Source organism: Mastigoproctus giganteus, chromosome 8 (assembly GCF_048544385.1).
Source record: "Mastigoproctus giganteus isolate SK-2022 chromosome 8, ASM4854438v1, whole genome shotgun sequence".
Lineage (NCBI taxonomy): Eukaryota > Metazoa > Arthropoda > Arachnida > Uropygi > Thelyphonidae > Mastigoproctus > Mastigoproctus giganteus.
Genome location: NC_143582.1, coordinates 183,293,338 through 183,314,804, shown reverse-complemented (window position 1 = coordinate 183,314,804; position 21,467 = coordinate 183,293,338). Strand labels below are relative to the sequence as shown.

The 21,467-nt window shown below is 38.1% G+C and overlaps 1 protein-coding gene across 1 annotated transcript in view; it reads right to left on the bottom strand.

Annotated features, from left to right (window-relative positions):
* LOC150082054 (progesterone-induced-blocking factor 1-like) overlaps positions 1-21,467 on the bottom strand; it is a 172,245-nt gene that overhangs the window by 57,472 nt on the left and 93,306 nt on the right. Inside the window, exon 7 of the mRNA XM_090379941.1 lies at positions 13,474-13,639. Coding sequence (XP_090236067.1) covers positions 13,474-13,639 — 166 coding nt within the window. The remainder of the gene's footprint in view (positions 1-13,473; positions 13,640-21,467) is intronic.

Sequence of the window (21,467 nt, the reverse complement as noted above, 5' to 3'; positions counted from 1 at the left end):
AATTGTTGAGTCCTTCATTTTAATGCACCTGCATGATCATGTGAACCATACTATTTCCACACTGGTCGGCATTACTATTCTTATTAGGACTTTATGCCATTCAAAAAAAAAATACTTTTTTTGGTGGGGTGAGTCCCTTTTTTATGTGGTGAGTAGGGTTTAACATAATTTTTTGAGCCCTGACCACAGATAAACATACACTGGGCATATTCCACCTATAGTTCTTGCACGATATATATATATTTCACTGACAACAGCCACATCCTGTGGAACCAGTGCTTTCTGTTTTTTTTTTGGGAGGGGGGATGCTGCTGTTTTATCTAATGCATGACTGTGGACTAGAGCACTGAGCTGGGCAGCTGAGCAATTGCTGAGTCCTTCATTTTAATGCACCTGCATGATTAGTGCCACTAGGAGGAAGATTATGTTCTCTGATAGAAAATATGAATAAACATTCAGCATGCACGACAGTATCACTATTACTATAAAATGCTACAACTATTTTTGCATTCTTTTCTAGATAGGACACACTATTCTTATACTTATTTGTTGGAAAATGTCTGATTACACTGCATTTCCTGTCATGAAGTTGAAAAATCACGTCTACATACAGTACATTATATATCTATACTCAACACACACACACACACACACACACACACACACACACACACACACACACACACACACTATATAAATACACAATATATACCCAATTGCATCAAGGCTTTAAACACCTCAATCAATTCTCCTCGCAGGTGCCGGGTCTCGAGATACTGCAATGCAGAACTGAAGCCTTTCTAGGTAAGGCACCCTTTTGTTACATTCACCAATCTGGTTGCCTTTCTCTGCACCCATTCCAGCAGATCTATATCCTTTCTAAAGTGAGGCCTCCAGACCTGTACACAATACTCAAGATGTGGCTTAATCATAGCCTTATAAAAAGGGATAATCACCTCCTTATCCCTGCTAGCAAAGTTTCGGTATATCAATGAGTTCATTATCATTCCTCATGAGCTGCCCATCGACCCAATTTTCCTAGATCTTGTTGCAGTAGCTCACCTTACCCTGATGACTATCGTTAACCACCCTGCCAACCTTTGTATCGTCTGCAAACTTAGAAGACATTAAGCTTGATATACCTTCATCAATATCACTGATAAATATTGAAAACAACAATGGACCCAGCACTGAACCCTGGGGAACTCCACTAATAATATTAATCTACGAAGAGCAGTGCCCATTTATAACCAATTTCTGTCTTCTTCCACTTATGATGGGGTATCAAAAAGTTCATACCCTTACCTAGAAATAATAGCCCTAGAAAGGTGAAACTTCACAAGAACTTTAATCCTTTTCTATGTACTCACCATATATAGTAACAACATTTCTCCTATCTATGGATCAGTTGTTTAATGCCTTGATCATAGAAGTCCTCACTTTTTGCCTGAAACCACGATTCCACTTCATTGATGACTTCCTGAGATGAATCAAAGCGGCATCCATGCAATGGGTTCTTCATTTCTCGAAACAAAAAGTCTGACAGTGCTAGGTCAGGAGAATAGGGTAGGTAATGCAGTAGTTCAAAGCCGCACTGGGCAAAGTTGCCATGACAAAGTTGGTCGTGGCAATGGTGAGCCGGTGCAATATCTGACAGAAGATGGACACCTTTGATCATCATTCCATGACTTTTCACCTTCAAAGCATTACGTACTTTTTTCAAAAGATTTCTGTAGTATTCTCCAGTAAGTGTGGAACCATGAGGTAGTTAATCTATTGGAATAACCCTTTTTCTGTCCCAAAACACGGATAACATCACCTTCTTTGCAGATGGAGTGGTCTTTGCCTTTTGCGAGGTGGGGAGGAGGCATGCTTCTACTGCTTTGACATGTTTTTTTTTTTTTTTGGTAGTTGTTGGCGCATAGGCTTCTGTGACCATAATGCACCTCCCAAGGTTTTTGCAGTACTTTGATCCAAGCCTGAGGCGGGAATCGAACCTGCGACCTTTGGGTTGCCAGGCAGGCACTTTACCCACCCGGCTAGCCCGGTCGGCGCTTTGACATGTCTTTAGTCTCTGAATCATACTGGTACACCTAGCATTTGTCATTTGTCACCAACCAATCAAAAAAGTTCTCAACATCCGCACTACATAAATCAGTTGGCGAGAACACTGCATTCGACACTGCTTCTGCTAAGGCATCAGCAATCTTGGAACCCATCGTGTGGAGACCTTAGACATATGCAGATGGTCATGTAAAATGCTGTGGGCAGACCCATAACTAATTCCCACCGCATTTGCAATGAAATGAATTGTCACACGTCTGTCATTCAGCACCAGCTGCTCAACCTCTGCAACTGTCTCACTGTCTATAGATGTTGATGGTCTTCCTTCGCTTGGCTCATCAAAGACACTTGTACAACTGCACTGGAACTCTAATTTCCACTTTTTTACAGTGTTATAGGATGGACAATTCTGCCCACACACAGCTTTCATTACTTCATCAATTTCCTGAGCTTTGTTGCCCTGCAAATGCAGGAACTTGAATAGATCACTGATCGATACTCCACTTTGTCAACTATAGCATCCTTCCTAAGATTCCAAGCTCCACCTCTAGTGTACCTACAGTAATGAAATTTCACATGTTAGTTATTGAATAGAGGAAAGGGAACGAGAGTAGCCTGTGCGGTCGTACATTTCTGCCGCTCCTGGAACAGAGAAGTTTTTTCTGATTTATTTTCTGTTTTATTAGCTTAAATTGGCATATTAACTTGTTTTCTAGAGTAGTTTTATATTCTTATTTACGATACTTAGATTAAAGTAACTTAGATAGAGATTTTGTAGGTATTACTTAGTATCGGAAAGGATATCAAATCCACGTGTTTACCGTTCGTAAATAGCCGCCATTGTACGCGATACAAAATATCTCGAAATAGATAGCATAAGCTTAATATAGTATAGTATGGTACATAATATTGTCAATTAATCAGATAATTAATCTTGTTGAACTTCATTGTCAATTAAATTGTAATTTTAACTATACATATAATGACTTGGGTTATGTAACATAAATAATTAGTAAAAAATAAATAATTAATACTTAACTTGATAAGGAAGTTATATAAAGGGATTTCGTGCATAACACTCGATACTGAAACATAAATATAGCGTTATAACTGTGTTGAGATATAAGTTTAGTGTTTTTAATTTTGTACTGAAATTGAAATTTTATTGAAATTAAATCGAAATCATGAATCTGACCAGAGCAGCAAAGCAAAAGGCTCAAGCTAATGGGAGTGCTGTGGCTCAGGGGAGAACTGAGGGGAGCAGTTGCTCTCTGAATCACAGCCTATTAAAATGCACTACTTGCTTGATGTTTGTGGAGCAGTCAGGTACAGGACATGATACTGCCATGGGGGATGTCTTTGTGTGTGCGCAATGCACGGAGTGTAAGGAAATCAGGCGACAACTCAGCATTGTTATGGGCCTATATGAGAGCTTGAAGGACAGGGTGGATGCCCTCGAAGGATTAAAAGTGAGGGGCCCATCAAGCTCTCAGCTGCCCACACCAATGCCAGAGCTTGCACTTGGTCATCGCGCAGCACAGCGGCAGCCCCCAAGACAGAATGCACTGGTCCCAAAAGAACTAGTAGTTGTTGGTGACTCTATTGTCAGGGAAACGGGGAACATGCTTTGTAAAAAGGATAGGTGGAACAGGATCAGGGTTCTGCCAGGGACAAATGTTGATGACGTTGTAGAGCGGATATCATCTTTTAAGGGCACAAAAGGTGATATAGTTGTACACGTTGGCACTAATGATATTAAGAGTAGGAGACCGGCAGAATTACTTAACAAGTACAAGTCACTGTTGAAAAAAAGCTGTGAATTAGGGTTGAATTTGAAAGTGTCTGCAATTCTGCCCAGACACGATAGGAGGGAGTATATGACGAGAGCCCTGTCGATCAATTCGGCCCTGGAAGGATTGTGCAAGGCTCAAGGGGTACAATTTTTTTCAGCCTGGTCTGTACTTGTTAACAGGAGAGACTGCTTCTACAGGGATGGGATACAATTAAATAGAAAGGGTGCAAGAATGTTTGCTGATGCTATCGAGGCAGTGTTAGGTGGGTCGGAAAACTGCTAGATTGGGGGGATACAAGGACTAATAGATCAACAGTAGCCACTGGCAGAGGTGAAAGTGATTCTTGCACTGCTTCTACTGGAATGAGCTGCAGCCTGGAAAATAAGATGCAGGATATTTCAGAGACTGCTGGGAATCATTGGGGTACAAATAAACACATAGGTCGTGTTAGGGTAGCTAAGAAAAAGAACAGGTGCATGTATACTTGCATGTACACCAATGCTGGGAGTTTAGTAAATAAATTTGATGAATTTGAGGTATTGCTCTAAACATCAAAGGCAGATATTGTGGGGATTTCAGAGACGTGGTGTCACACAGATATAAGGAATGCAGAACTGGAATTTGGGGAGTACAATGTCTACAGAAAGGAGAGACAGGGTAGGAAGGAAGGAGGGGTTATGCTATTAGTTAAGAAATACATAAAATCCAAGGAAGTGAAGCCAGTTGACATTGCTGGACAGTGCAGTGTCAAGTCAGTTTGGTGTGACATAAGAATTGGGAGATCAAAATTGAGAGTAGGAGTGTGCTATAGGCCTAATGATTCTGATGAGTATAATAAGAAACTGTACAGGGAAATAGAGTGGGCCAGCAAATCAGAGAGTCTTATAATGGGGGTTTTAATTTCCCAGATATTGACCGGAATTTGGAATTTGGGGGCTGGTCACTCACACAGTAGCAAGGCTTTTGTGGATTTATTGGATGATTGTTTTCTACATCAGCATGTTCGGGAGGCAACTAGAGGGAGTAATACTCTTGATTTTATTATCAGTAGTGATTCTTCATGCATTAAGAATCTGCAGATAAATGAAGCACTAGGTGGCAGTGATCACAGTGTGCTGAAGTGGGATTTACTCAAAGAGGTAACTACCATTAGGGGTAAAGGGAAGGGTTATTGCTTTCGTAAAGGCGACTACGATGGACTGAGACAGTATTTAAATTCTATACAGTGGGACCAACTGATGATGTTACCAACAGCAAATTCAAAATGGGAAGCATTCAAAGAACTTATCTTGAAAGCTACTAGGCTTTACATACCAACTAAGAAATATTGTTCAAGGTTTAGGCCTAAGTGGATGTCAGATGAACTAATGAGACATATGGCAGAGAAGAAAAATGCATGGGATACATACAAATTAACACGTGACACAGATGCCTATGATAGATACAAGTTGATCTGTAACCAAGTTACAAAGGAGGTTAGGCAGGCGAAGGCAGATTACGAGAAATCTTTGGCAAGTGATGCAAAGAAAAACAGCAAAGAGTTCTTTAGTTATGTAAACTCTAGCAAGAAGTGGATGAATCAGATTGATCCACTTGATATCGATGGGTCAACTGTTGATGATCCTGCTCAGGTAGGTGACAAACTGAATGAATATTTTGCATCGACATTCACACCTGAGGAGTTATTCAGCGAGGGGAATACCAGAGGTGTATTCAACTCTGGCAGTAAGCTAGAGAATCTTGTAATAACTGAGAGTAAAGTGGAGGAGAAATTATTGAAGATAAATACAAGAAAGGCACCTGGGGTGGATGGGATCTATCCAGTTATATTAAAGGAGGCAGCAAAGGAAGTAAGCAAACCCTTAGCCATAATTATGAGAGCTTCTTTGGACTCAGGGGAGGTACCCATGGACTGGAGATGTGCAAATGTGACCCAAATTCACAAAGGAGGATCAAAGGGCGACACAAGTAATTATAGACCTATTAGTTTAACTTCTGTTCCTGGAAAATTAATGGAGGCACTGGTTAAAGAAGCACTGCAGGATCATCTAGACTAGACTTCAGTTATAGCTCAGACACAGCATGGTTTTGTTAAGGGGAAGTCTTGCCTGACCAATTTGATTGGATACTATGATGCACAAAGAACTGGATGCAGGGAATAACTTTGATATTATATACTTGGATCTTAGAAAGGCTTTTGATACTGTTGCACATGGAAGACTGCTGCACAAATTGGAGCAGTGTGGCATTGGAGGCAAATTGCTGCTATGGATAAAGGGGTGGTTGAGGGGGAGAAGACAGAGAGTGGTAATCAATGGACACTGCTCATCATGGACTAATGTTATTAGTGGAGTCCCTCAGGGTTCGGTATTGGGTCCATTATTGTTTTCTGTATTTATAAATGATATTGATGATGGTATATCAAGCATAATGTCCAAGTTTGCAGACGATACGAAGGTTGGCAGGGTTGTCACGGACACTACTGATACTATGCTACTGCAACAGGATCTGGAAAGGTTGAACAGATGGGCTGAGAGGTGGCAAATGAAGTTTAACATTGGCATATGTAAAGTACTATATATGGAAAACAGCAACCCCAGAGCAACATATCAACTCTGTGGTACTACACTGACAGTGGTAGAGAATGAAAGGGACCTGGGGGTGGTTGTGCAGGCAGATATGAAGTTTTCTGAGCAGTGCAGACGGGCTGCAAGAGTAGCTCATGGTGTATTATCGATGATATATAGGAATTTTTTTAGCAGGGATAAGGAGGTGATTATTCCATTGTATAAGGCAATGGTCAGACCACACCTAGAGTAGAGTACTGTATACAGGTCTGGAGGCCTCATTTCAAGAAGGATGTAGAGATGCTGGAACGATTACAGAGAAGGGCAACAAGATTAGTGAAGAGCACCCCTTATATCAAAGGGGTGCTCTTACGAAGAAAGGCTTAAGTTTTGCAAATTACAGTGTCTGGAGACTAGGCACTGGCGAGGTGATCTGATAGAGGTGTATAAAGCCTTGAATGGTTTGAGCATGCTCAAAGCTGATGGGATTCTTCCTCTTGCTCAGAATAATCACCTGAGAGGGCATAAATTCAAATTGAGAAAAGACAGATGTAGGATAGATGTGAGGAGATTTGCCTTTAGCCAGCGGGTGGTTGGTTGGTGGAATAGACTTCCATCCCTTGTCGTGGAAGTTGATAGCCTAAATAAGTTTAAGGCTCAGCTGGACAGGTATTTCGAAAGAACAGAGGGGTGAAGTGAAAGTGGTTATTTTTTATTTATTTATTTTTTTGGCTGATGCTGCATAAGCTTGCTTTCTTGCATCAAATGCCTCTACTAATGCTAATATATAGACAACTTATAGTAAAAACAGCATCTTCGTACTGATGTTTTTTCTAGGTCAGGGTAAGAACTTTTTGACACTCCCTTTATCCAATGCCACATTGCTCCTGTACAGCAGGCTTTTATGTGCAACAGTATCAAAAGCCTTCCTGAAATCTAAGCATGTGATGTCACAATTTTTTTTTGTAGCTTTCCTTGATCACTGCATCATAGTAACCTATCAGTTTGTTAGACAAGACTGTTCCTGGTCCTGTATCACTTTAAGCGGTGATTCCATTATTTTCCCTGGAACAGACGTTAGAGCTAACAGGTCTGTATTTACTCATGTCACTTTTTGATCCTCCCCTTTGTGAATTGGGGATATATTCGCCTGTTTCCAGTTCATAGGGATCTCCCCTGAATCCAAGCATGCTCTCATAATTAAGGTTTAAGGTTTGCTTACCGCATTTGCTGCCTCCCTTAATATAATTGGATAGATTCCATCCATCCCAAGTGCCTTTTATATGTCCATTCTCAACAATTCCTCCTCCACTTTCCTTTCAGTTATCACAAAATTATTTGGTTCCTTGTTCGAGTTTGATAAATTTCTGGCATTCCCTTCCCTAAAAAATTTTTCAAGTGTGAATGTAGATGCAAAATACCTGTTCAATTTGTCTGCATCCCGAGCAGGATCATCAACAGTTTACCCATAGACATTAAGATGCCCAATATGATTCAACCCTTTCCTTCTACTGTGAATATAAGCATAGAAGTCTTTACTGTTTTTCTTTGCATTCTTTGCCAGAGACTTCTCATAATCTGCCTTAGCCTGCCTAACCTCCTTTGTGACTTGATCACAGACTAATTTATATCTACCTTAGGCTTCTGTATCACTGGATAACACGTAAAATTTTACGAAAATGAAAATATCCAATCTTGACTAATTTCATGCTGCTGAACACAAAAATCACATTAAAATTTGTTGATTGGCTCTTGTTTTTGAATTACAGTTGGGGTCTCATATTAGTGAGTTACTCTACTATCAACTACAGATCTTGGCAAAATGCACAGCAGCACTGCAGTTTCAGTACCACCATGTGATCTGCAACTGTTGCCTCACTCTGCATCACGTGATAAGTTGTCACCTCAAATGAGTCTTCAACTCTGTTGCAGTAATCCTCAAATACAGCTAGGTACTGGGAGATTTGTTCTCAGTTGACAGTTGTTCTCTGTGAGATTCCTACTTTTTGTGCAGTATTTTTGTCATGTTAGTTTAATAATTGTGTGAATAGTCCGAATGACTTCTGTTACGCATGTGGAGAAGTTATGTTAGCTTCAAGAAAGCATTAACTCAAGTCATAAAAAAGGCCTACTTCTTGTAATCTGGGTGTAAAGTAGGCAACTGGGACAAGAACTGGGCTCCACACATGCTGCACTACCTGTTAATCAAAACCCAACATGTTGGTGAATCGAAAGGGACATTTTATGCCTTTCACAGTGCCCATGATATGGAGGGAGCCAACAAATCACGTCACAGACTGTTACTTCTGTATGGTGCCTCCTATTAGAAAAGGGATGACAATGAAGAAAAAGTGGACAGTGAATACCCAAATATACCACCTGCAATTCATCCCATTCCTCATGGTGAAGTATTATTTATTTATTTTATTTTATTTTTTTTTTTTGGTAGTTGTTGATTTTTTTTTTTTTTTTTTGATTTGGTAGTTATTGGCGCATCGGCTTCTGTGGCCATATTGCACCTCCCAAGGTTTTTGCAGTACTTTGATCCAAGCCCGAGGCGGGAATCGAACCCGCGACCTTTGGGTTGCCGGGCAGGTACTTTACCACTCGGCTAGCCCGGTCGGCTTTGGTAGTTGTTGGCGCATCAGCTTCTGTGGCCATAATGCACCTCCCAAGGTTTTGCAGTACTTTGATCCAAGCCCGAGGCGGGATTCAAACCCACGACCTTTGGGTTGCTAGGCAGGCACTTTACCCACCCGGCTATCCCGGTTGGCGTGTGAAGTATTATCTATTCCTGAACCACTTGACACTCTAATGAAGATGAAGACACCGATGAACATCAACTTGATATACACAAAAAAGTACAGCAGCTGTCTACGTCAAGGGATCCACCATTTTGTCAAACCTTTATCCTTCTGAACCACATAAGATCACAGAAAGTGAGCTTAATGACCGTATCAGGGATCTTGAACTGCTGAAGAATAATGAAGAGCTTTTGGCTTCCAGGCTACAACAGTGGAATCTTCTAGATCATTCTGTGAAAGTGACATTTCCTACTTGAAATAAAGACTATGATAAATTCTATCAAACAGAAGGTGAACTCACTTTTTTGAGGATGTTGATGGTCTAATGGCAGCAATGAACATGAGGCACGTTCCCGAAGAATGGTGAGTATTTATAGATGCTTCTAAGTTTAGTCTTACGGCTGTGTTATTACACAATGGAAATATGCTGCCTTCAATACCTCTTGCATATGCCGTCCACAAAAAAGAAACATATACAACATGGAGAACATCCTCTTAGGTTGGTTGTTTTAGAATTTTATGGCGCATTAATCCTCTTAGGTGTACACTATCAGAAGTATGAGTGGCAGATATGTGGCTATTTAAAGGTACTCGCCATTTTATTAGGACTACAAAAGAGTTACACTAGTATTGTTGCTTTCTCTGCAAGTGGGATAGTTGTGCCAAGGATATGCACTACGAGAAGAAGAGTTGGCCTCAATGAAAATCATTAACACCTGGAATGAAGATCATAGCATTTGAACCTCTGGTATATCCAAATAAAGTTTTTCTTCCACCTCTCCACATCAAACTGGGGCTCATTAAAAATTTAGTGAAGACTTTGGAAGTGAACGGTCCTGCCTTCACATACTTGAAAAAGAAATTCCCTAGACTTAGTACAAAGATGATTAAGGCAGGTGTTTTCATTGGTCCACAAATACTTTTTAAAAATGAACAGTTCGAATGTGCCCTTAGTGATAGTGAGAAATCAGCGTGGAAAGCCTTTAGAAATGTTTTGACTGGTTTTCTAGGAAATGTTAAAGCTGGCAACTACAGGCAGCTTGTGGAAGATCATAAATTAATGTAGGCACATTTATTTTATATGGGTAATACTTGCACACACATCTCAAGAATTCTTGTTTTGTTGCTGCAACAGCCAATATTGGCAACATTTCAAATGAACTTAAAGATAAAGCTAGGGAAACAAGCTAAATAACTTCAAGGGGTGTGGCAGGGTAGTAAACTATAGAAGAATACTTAGTTTTAACTAAGTCTACAGTAATGTAAGGAGTGTTGTTAACGAAATGGGTGAATTTAAACACCTTGTTAGGACAACTAATGCTGGCATAATAGGGCTAACAGACACATGGTGCCACCTGGAAATTGGGATGATGAGTTCCATTATAGTATGTATAATGTATTTAGGGAAGATATGGAAGCCAGACTGAGTGGTGGGGGTCATGCTCCTTATCAAAAGTAGCCTGAGCATGAAAAGAGCTTTTGCTGAGTCAGAAATTACTTCTGCCATCATAGAATCTGTAGGTGTGAGTTAGTCATAGGTATAACAAGAGTGGGAGTAATCTACACATCAGAAGATTATGAAGGTTATGATGAGAGAGTCTCTGCATGCAGATGGAATGGGCAAGCAAGTGTGAATGCCTCATTATAGGTGACTTCAATCTGTCCCTAACTGATTGGAATAAGTGGGAGTGAAATTCAGCATGGGGAACAAAATTTTTAAATAAACTAGGTGGTTATTATCTGTACCAGAATTTCAGAGAAAATACTAGGGGTAAGAAGGCCGCTGTAGCCTAGTGGTCAGGCGCACGGGTGCATAAGTACACGTGCCTTGAGTGACCGGGGTTCAAGCCCGTGACTGCTGAATACGGTGCTGTTTCTTGTATTCTGTCTATCTTGTTAACTCCTCTGACTGTTTGGTCGTCCCGGAGTATAAACAGAAAATTTATTTTTATTTTAATATTCTTGACTTCATCATTATTCGTGAATCACAGAGCTTAAAGTTCAGGAACCATTGGCAGGTAGTAGTCATGTAGTCATTAGTTGGAAGATGAAGAAAGATGTTACAGTAGTAAAGGTAAAGGCACGGGTTTTAATTTCAGAAAAGGGGGCTATGACAGTTTAAGGCACTACATGATGGCATCTATTCATTTGCCAAATTGCAGTGGGAGGGTAAATACATTAGAATCATAGAATACCTTTAAAGAAATAATCATGGAAGCCATGAACACATACCAATAAGAAAATATAGCACACGGAGGATACCAGGATGAATGAATATGTAGCTGGCCTGTCTAACAGAGCAGAAAAAGACAGCATGGGACAGTCACAGACCAATGAAAAGTATTGAAGCCAAAATAGCTACAAGTTAATCTGTAATTGCACCACAGATAAGGTTAGAAAGGCTATGGCTGAGTATGAGAAAGCACTGGCTAAGAGAGCAGAGAATAGGAACAAGGAGTTTTTCATGTATGTGAATACAAAGAAGAAAATGAACTGGGAAATGTACTGGGTGTGGGACAGTCTTAGATAACCCAGCTGATGTTGCTAAGATAAGATGTTGCTTAAATAACCCAGCTGATGATGAATTAAATAGGCACTTCTCATCTGATGAAAGACACTTTACACCGAAGAGAGAATTTTTGAATGAGGCTGAGCCATATGAAATTAGTGATTTTGAAATTACATATGACTATTTATTAGAAAAACTTTTGAGCCTAAAGGCAAGTAAGACCAGTCAGTCTGACTTCAGTGGTAGGGGAAAATCATCGAGTCAATGATTAAGAATGCAATCCAGGGACATTTAGATAGAAATGTCTTTGGATTGCACTCTGAAGGACACACAACATGGTTTTGTTAAGGGAAAATCATGTTTTAACTAATCCAGTAAGCTATTTTGATGGGTTGCCACAGAGCAGAAAGTTGTGATTAATGGATATTCTTCAGATTGGTGTAATGTTGTTGTTGTTATTTGGTTTTTAGGAGCATTATCAACTAAGGCCATATTGCTCTGGGATATGCGGTGGTCATTCCCTGACCTTTCCGCATCCCCCGTATTTGGTGGTGACGAGCTCGAACCCCGGTCTAATCAAGAAGCGTGTGCTACGCACTGCTGCTCCTTCCCACCTGGTTACAGAGGCACCCAGATTGGTGTAATGTCAGAAGTGAGGTCCCCTAAGGATCAGTTCTTGGACCACTGTTGTTTCTGATTTTCATTAATGACATTGATGAAAGGATAGAGGTGGAATGTCAAAATTTGCAGATGATGTAAAGATTGGGATTAATGATTAGTGCCAAGCAGCAATCCTTCAGGATGACTCAAACAAGCTTCAAGAATGACCAGAAAAGTGGCAGCTTTTAATCCAGAAAAATACAATGCTTAGAGATGGATTACTGAATAATCCAACTCTGAGCAGTGCAGACAGGTGGATAGAACAACTCATGGAATTCTGTCAATAATATATAGGAACTTTGCCAGCAGGGACAAGGAGATGATTACCCCATTGTATAAGGAAATGGTTAAGCCACATCTTAAGTACTGCATACAGGTCTTAAAGCCTTATTTTAAGAAGGATATTGATTTCTTGAAACAGGTGCAGAGAAGAGCAGTCAGATTAATCAAGAACACGAGGTACTTTTACCACAAAAGACTTCACTTCTGCAACTTAGAGTGCCTGAAAAATAAGCATTTGAGAGGATACCTGATTGAGATTTTAAGGCTTTAAACAGATTGAGTAAACATAATGGTATTCTTACTCTTTTTCAGACAATATGTACAAGGGAACAAACTTATATTGAAAAAAGGATGGGCAATAGATGTGTGAAAATTTGCTTTTAGTAAGAGTATTTGACTGGTGGAAAAAACTACTATCTGGTGTTGTAGAAGTAGGTAGTTTGAATAAATTTAAGGAATTAGAAGAATTAAAGAATTAGACATATTATTAGAGGCAATGAAAGATAAAGTGGGTAGTGTTTATTTTTTTTTGGCTGATGCTAAATAAGCATGCTTCCTGGCAGGGCCGTGCAAATGGGAGCTGCAGTGGATTCATTACACCAGGGCCCCCAATTGAGGAAGCCATCAAAGTCTCAATATAAATAAATGAGGCCCCTTACCCCCTTTTGCATCTAGGCCCCCCAAGTACCTTTGCATGGCTCTGCTTCCTGCCATCATTTGTCACTACTATTACTACTACTAATAATAAAGTTTTTGACTTTTATTAAAGCCTTTGACTTTCATTATATAATTACCTCCAGTTTTGCATTAAGTTTTTCCTTTTCTATTTCATTTTCATGAAGATCCCGTACAGACTGATTACGGAGTGATTCTTCTTTTTTAATTTGTTCTTCTTTTTGTTGAATTTCTCTTCTTAATTCAAAAATAAGACTATTTTCTTGCAAATGATTATTTTGTAGACTGAAAATAAGCAAATTATGCAACTTCATGTAGTTCAAAATGTTACCTACATTTTGATTATCTTATACACTGAGTAGCCAATTTATTTGGTACACCTACACTTTTCATGAAACGTGCTCCTTCAGAAACAGCATCATGTCTTTGTATTGTGATATAAGGAAGATGACAATTACATAAGGATGACATATGTGTGAAATTCAGCATGATAATGAGCAAAATGAAAGATTTAAGTAACCCTGAAAGTGGCATGGTAGGTGGCACCAGATGTAATGGCATGAGCATCTTGGAAACTGAAATCATGCTAGCGAACTGAAATCAAACTGAAATCTTGATACACCTCAGATATGCAACTGTATCTGAGGTGTATTAAGATTGTTCCAATAACAAAATAACATCCAGCCAACAGTGATCCTGTGTTTGGACATAGTTTGTTGAAGTGAGAAGCCAATAAGAGTTGTGTAGGATAACAGAAATGCATCAAATAATAACCAAGCACAACAGTGGTAACCAAAAGCATTTTAAAATGCACAACTCATTGTACCTTGTTACAGATGGGATATTGCAGCTGATAACCAAACTGCATTCTACTCCTATCATCAAAAAATAACAAGGCACAGTTAGTGGGATCAGGAATACTAACAATGAAGTGGAGGATTAGAAAAATGCTGTCTAGTCTGACAAATCCCAGTTCCTGCTGCTTCATGCCTGGTGGACTCCTGCTGTTTTCACATAATTGTGTGATGAATATATTTTTGGACCACATTAGGCCCCTTGATACCACAGGAGCAACATCTGGATACCACATTTTTGTAAATTGTTTCCAGACATGTGGCTTCCAGTTTGTTTCCATACATGCCCATATATTTTTTTTTGTTTATACTCCGGGACAATCAAACGGTCAGAGGAGTTCACAAGATAGACATAATACAAGAAACAGCACTATCAGCAGTCAAGGGCTTGAACCCTGGTCACTCAAGGCAAGTGTACTTATACACCCGCACACCTGACCACTAGGCTATGGTGGCCTCTATATACAAGTAACCCTCATATAACGCGGTACCTATACAACGTGGTTTATAAATTGTGGCTACCCTTGTATGACACGGTCGTGGTTTCAATATAACACGATTTACAAATTGTTGTATCGCTACTTTTCACACGCTTTTACCACGTGACTTAAAATCAAACTTTGTGTTTGTTAAATTTGTGTCCGCTCGTATAATTGGTAACTGGTGTAGTTGCCAGAACCGAATTTATATAAGGGGAAACACTCAAGTACATACATACATATTTTTTTGTGTAGTGCCAATTTTTTTACCTTATAAGAGTTAATTGTTGCGCAAGTAGTTATAAATAGTGAATTTGTTCAGGAAATACCCCTTGGCAAATAAAAAATTTATTTTTATAGTAATGGTCACCAAAACTACAAAAGAAGGAAAAAAAAAACCAACATTGAAAAGAAAATTCATTTCTCTCGAAGAAAAAATTAAAATCTTGGATCAGTTGAAAAATGGAAAAAAAACAAGTTGTTGCAAGGACTTTGAATTTAAATGAATCAACAATTTGTACATTCAAACAAAATGAGCAGAAAATCAGATAGCATTATTGCTGGGTCAACGATAAGTGCAAAGCACGTTGCTCGCGTACGCAATATTTTAATGGAAAAAATGGAGAAACCTCTAATGGTTTGGATTGAAGATTGCACTCACAAGAAAATGCCTTTGAGTGGAAACCTTATTAAACAAAAAGCCCTCATAATTTATCAATATTTAAAAGCACTTGAACAAGATTTTTTCAGAAGAAAGCTCTCAGCATGAATTTTGTGCGAGTAAGGGCTGGTTCAAAAATTTTAAAAAGCGATTTTCTTTGTATAATCTTCAGCTCCAAGGAGAATCAGCATCAGCAGACGTAGTTTCTGCCCAAAAATTCCCAGAAGAACTTTTAAAAATCATTGAAGAAGGTGGATATAGTGCAGACCAGGTATTCAATGAAGACGAATTTGGGTTAAACTGGAAAAAAAAATGCCAAAACACACTTATATATCGAAAAATGAAAAAACAGCTCCTGGATTCAAAGTTTCTAAAGACAGAATTACTCTACTGTTTTGTAGTAATGCATCAGGTGATTACATGACAAAACCAATGTTAATTAACAGATCTTTAAATCCTCGTGCTATGAAAGCGATTGATAAGTCCACCCTCTCTGTTTATTGGAGAGCCAACAAAAAGGCATGGCTTACAGCTAGCATATTTGAAAATTAGTTTTTTAACTGTTTTGTGCCTGATAAAGAAAGATACACAAAGAAAAAGAATATTGACTTTAAAATTTTACTAATTTTAGATAACGCGCCAGGCCACTCAAAAAATGTAACCCATCAGAATATTAAAATAATTTATTTGCCGCATAATACGTCACTTTTTTCAACCCCTTGATCAAGGGAAATTTCAACATTTAAAGCGTATTATATTCGTCAAACATTCGAATTAATTTTGGAAAAAATGGAATATAATCCAAACATGACACTGCCTCAAGTGTGGAAATAGTTTTCAATATTTAATTGTGTAAAAATTATTTCTCTATGTGTAAAGGAGTTAAAACCCTCTACACTGAAAGGTTGCTGGAAAAAAATATGGCCTGGTGTCATCCTTAATCAAAATTTCGTACCACCTGTGGATGCTGAACTAAGTCGTATAACAAACCTGGCACACATTTGTGGTGGCAAGGGATTTTCCAATATGGTTGAAAATGAAATTCGTGAATTAATTGATGAAGAAACAGATTTAAATGAGGAGGAATTGGTTCAATTAATAGAAGACAGCAAACCAAATACAAATGGTGAGGAAAGTTCTACTGAAGATTCTGATTGTGCTAAGTCTGTTAAAGAGTTCAGTCTAAAGAAATTAGCAAAAGGATTAAATTTGGCACAAAAGTTAGGAAGTTATTTTACGGATAATGATCCCTCAACAGTGTGCTCAGAAAAATTCAAAAGACAATTGGACAGTTGTTTAGCTCCATATTATGAACTTAATAAAAAGTTGCAGCATAGTGGTAAGCAAGGTCTTATTACCGACTTTTTATAAGAAAACCAGCTGAAGTACCCATTGAGAATTATACAAATAATGTCGAAGAGATTTCAAGTGATAACGACATCCGGCCACTTGTAAATAAAGAATATCTACGAAATATTTTTTCTGAAGACAGTGATGACGATTAAAATATTCATTTCTTTAATTTTGAAATTTATGCATTATGTGCAATGAAATTTATGTACAATTCCTAATTTTTATAATTTTATGCTTTGTATTTGTTAAATAGTTAGTTACATGAATTCTTGAATGAATAATATGTTTTTGTTGAATGCCATCATTGTTGTTTTTATAATTAAAAAAACACTATGGAATATAACCCTATATTTTGTATGAAACCTTAACCTCATATAACGCGTGATATTTCTGGAACCTAATCTCCGCATTATACAAGGGTTACCTGTATATATATTATTTCCATACATGACCATGAATTCAGCTAACTACAATTGCTATCCCATAAACCAGATTTCTATCCAAATAAACACATGTGGGCTGAGGTGGAATGAGCCCTTCACAGTAGGGATCCACAACCAATCCAATTTACAACTGTGAGAAGCAACTGAGTCAACATGGACTAGCATCCCTGTGGCATGATTTCAACACCTCGCTGAGCCTATGCCATGATGAATCCACACTTTTCTGTGAGCTAAAGGGGGAACTACTTGCTATTAGAATAAAGTGGCCACTCAATGTATCTCGATATACTATTTCTAAAAATATATTTAATTTGTTAATTTAAGTTCATTTTAATTAAGAAATATAATTATTTATATATGTAATTATAACTATTTTAATGGGATATGACTTATAAACTGGTCACCGCCTTGTGAATAATGTGATATATCAGGCAAACATAAAATATTACTGACCATATGCAAATGCATACCTGCTAACTTCTAGAAAAATTAGAATCCATAAAACTTTTAATACAAATACATCTTTAAAAATATCATTCTGTAACCATTGTTTCAAATTAAAATATGTGTAATAATGAGCAATTAGTGCATGCCATTATGAAATGCAATAAATTATAGGTATGTTACTATAAATGCTTTTACCAAAGTGAAATCACAGTATTTTGACTTTTACCAGTGTGAAATCCAGTATTTAGGCTTTATCAAAATTAACTGGTAAATATTTGGTATTAACAATTCGCTTTGGTAACAGCCCAAAATGTTCAGATTATTTAACAGTTCATGTTAGTAAAAGCACGTTTGTTAACTGCTTTTTTTTTTTTTTTTTTGTTTCACTACCTGACAAGTACCATATATTAGGCAGTGTTCTCCTCAGGATCTATTGAATGGGTGCACCACCCGGTTAATTTAACTGACCACCCAGCTAAAATTGAAGTGATTTTCGTGGTACCGTATGGTACTGCTTACTGATCTCGATCAATATTAATTCAAACATACTATGCGATCGAGGTCAATGTGACAGGAGCATATAATGTTAAATTATGCAATTAATTTTCACTCCGGATCGCTTAAGTCACATTTATAAATAACAGAAAATTTTATAATATTGCGAAGTATTACATAATGCCACCTGGCTGGCAAAATGTTCTAGGGAGAATACTGTTAGGTGCTCTATTAGAGAATAATTTACTCAGGTAACTTGGTGGGAATAGGATACCCCCCCCCCTTACCATGCTCTTCTTTGAAAACCAAAAAAGTGAATGAGCAAGGATATCATCATTACTTCCATTTACATACTGTCTGATTATTAAGCAAGAGCATAAGGAGGATATATTCTTTATCCCTAAAAGAATGTTGATAATGCAAATAGAGAAGTGATGATAATTTCCTGCTTCATTTGCTTTTCCAATTTTTAAATAATGGTATAGGGAAATACAGAGACAACCCCATAAGGTTGTCTCTGTTGCACATTCACTATATTTTGAATATAGTGAATATGTTACCCAGGTAACCTTGTGGGGACAGGAGATATATTCTCCCTATGCAATTTTTTAAAAATAGGAAGAATGAATGAACCTTTGATGTGGACATTTTTTGATATTTTGGGCCAGATATTTTAGGCTTTTACCAACGCCAACTGGAAATCCCAAGATTTACCATATCAGAGGAAAGTCCAGATTTTTTATAGTAACACATGCTGAGAGTACTTTACATATCTCCTCCCTTCCATTTTGTTAATTTACATAGCATTAATTAATGAAAATTTTTGCATTCATGAATTTTTTTTAAAAATAATTAATGCCAGTTGCTAAAAACAAACACTGAAATTAAAAGATAACCATTCATTAAATGAAATTCAACATAAAAATGAACATACCTGTCAAAACTCGCAAAATACGAGGGATTTTTTTTTGCATACTATCATGATGTGATTAATTTTAAAAAAAAGTAGCAATAGCATCAATCACTATTTTTCAAGAAATTTGCACTAACTGTCTGTTCATAGGAAAGACCAAATTTCGATCTCAATAACACCTACACTACCTCAATCTTAAAACTGGGATAGTGCAAGTTCATTAGAACCTATTATCTCAATTTTAAGATTGAGAATGGAATGGAACTGTTGCTACTGCCACCCAACCTTGTTAACAGGGGATACGCTTTTACAGGGATGGGATACGCTTAAATAGAAGGGGTGCAAGAATATATGCTAATGCTATTGACACAGTGATAGAAGGTTTGGAAAACTTCTAGCAGAGGGGGAGACACACAAAGTAATAGATTAACCTAGAGCCCAAGACAGAGATGAAATTGATTCTTGCACTGTTTCTAATGGAACATGCAGCAGCCTGGAAAGCAAGGTGTCAGAGTCTTTATTTGATAGGAGATTTCAGGCCCTGCTATGGGTTATCATAGAACAAGTAAATAAGAGTAAAAACATGTGCATGTACACTAATGCTAGGAGCACTGTAAATAAATTTGATTAATTTGAAGTACTGATTAAGTCATCAGATGAAGGCATTGTAGGAATAGCAAAGACATGTTGTCACTCAGATATAAGCAATGCTACATTTGAATATGGGAAGTACAATGTACACAGGAAGGCCAGAGAGGAGAGGAGGGGTGAAGGGATTATGCTCTTAGTTAAGCAAATTAAATCTAAGACAGTTCATCCAGTCAACATGGCTGGATGAACTGTTTTAGAACTGTATCACAACAAACTGACTCAACCAATGCAATGTTGAGTCAGTTTGGTGTGATATAAGCACTGGAAAAAACAAAATTGAGAGCAGGAGTGTGCTATAAGTCTAATGACTGTGATGAGTATACCAAACAGCTATACAGAGAAATAAAGTGAGCCAGTAAATCAGAATGTCTTATAATGGGGGATTTTAACTTTCCAGATGTTTACTGGAATTTGTGGGTTGGTCACTCACACACTGGCAAAGACTTTTGTAGATTTCTTGGATGACTATTCTATAGCAGCATATTAGAGAGGCGACAAGAAGGAAGCAATACTCTTGATCCAGTTATCAGCAGTGATTCTCCATGCATTAAGAATCTGTGGGTAAAAGACCCATTGAGTGGCAGCGATCACAGTGTACTAATGTGGAATTTAATTAAAGACATAACTACTGTCAAGTGGAAAGGCTTTTTTATGGGTTACTACAGTGGTCTTAGATAGTTTTTAAATTCTATGCAGTGAGGCCAACTGATGATGTTATCAACAGAAAATTCTAAATGGGAAACATTCAGGGAAGTAATCCTAGAATCTACAAGACTTTTCACACCAATGAAGAAATACTACTCAAGGCTTAGATCTAAATGGATGTCAGATGAACTATTGAGACACATGGTAGATGAGAAAAGTGCATGGGATGCATATAAATTATCAGGAGATAAAGAAGCCTATGTATGGTATATATAAATTAGTATGTAATCAAATCACAAAGGAGGTTAGGCAAGCCAGGGCAGATTATGAGAAGTGTCTGGTAAAGAAGAGCAGCAAAGACTTCTATGCTTATATTAACAGTAGAAGGAACGGGTTGAATAACACTGGGCCACAAGGGAGGCAGTAAACCCCTAGCCATAATTATGAGAGCATCCTTTGATTCAGAGGAGATCTGTATGGATTGAAGATGTGTGAATGTATCCCCAGTTCTTAAAAGGGGGAGGGGTCTAAAGGTGACAGGAATAATTACAAACCTGTTAGCTTAATGTCTGCTGCAGGGAAAATAATGGAGCCACCAATTAAAGAAGTGATGCAGGGCTATCTCTCTTTTTTTTTTTTTTTTTTGTTAGCGTATCGGCCTCTGTGGCCATAATGCACTGCCCAAAGTTTTTGCATTTTACTCTGATCCAAGCCCAAGACGGGATTCGAACCCGTGACCTTTCAGTTACCAGGTAGGCACTTTACCCACCTGGCTAGCCCGGACAGCACAGGGCTATCTGTACAGGAATGCAATTATACTGCAATGGCATGAATATGTTAAGGGCAGTCTTTACCCAATCTGATAGTTACTATGATGAAGGAACTAGATGCAAAAAATAATTTTGACATCATATACTTGGATTTCAGGAAGGCTTTTGATAATGTTGAACATAAAAGACAGCTGTACAAACTGGAGCAATGTGGCATTGAGGGCAAGTTACTGTCATGGATAAAGGAATCGTTAAGTGGAAGAAGATGGAGACTGGTCATCAAATGGCACTGGTCATTATCATTAGTAGAGGCATTTGATGCAAGAAAGCAAGCTTATGCAGCATCAGCCAAAAAAAAAAATAAAATAAAATAAAAGGTAGGATGTATTAAAGGTAGGATGA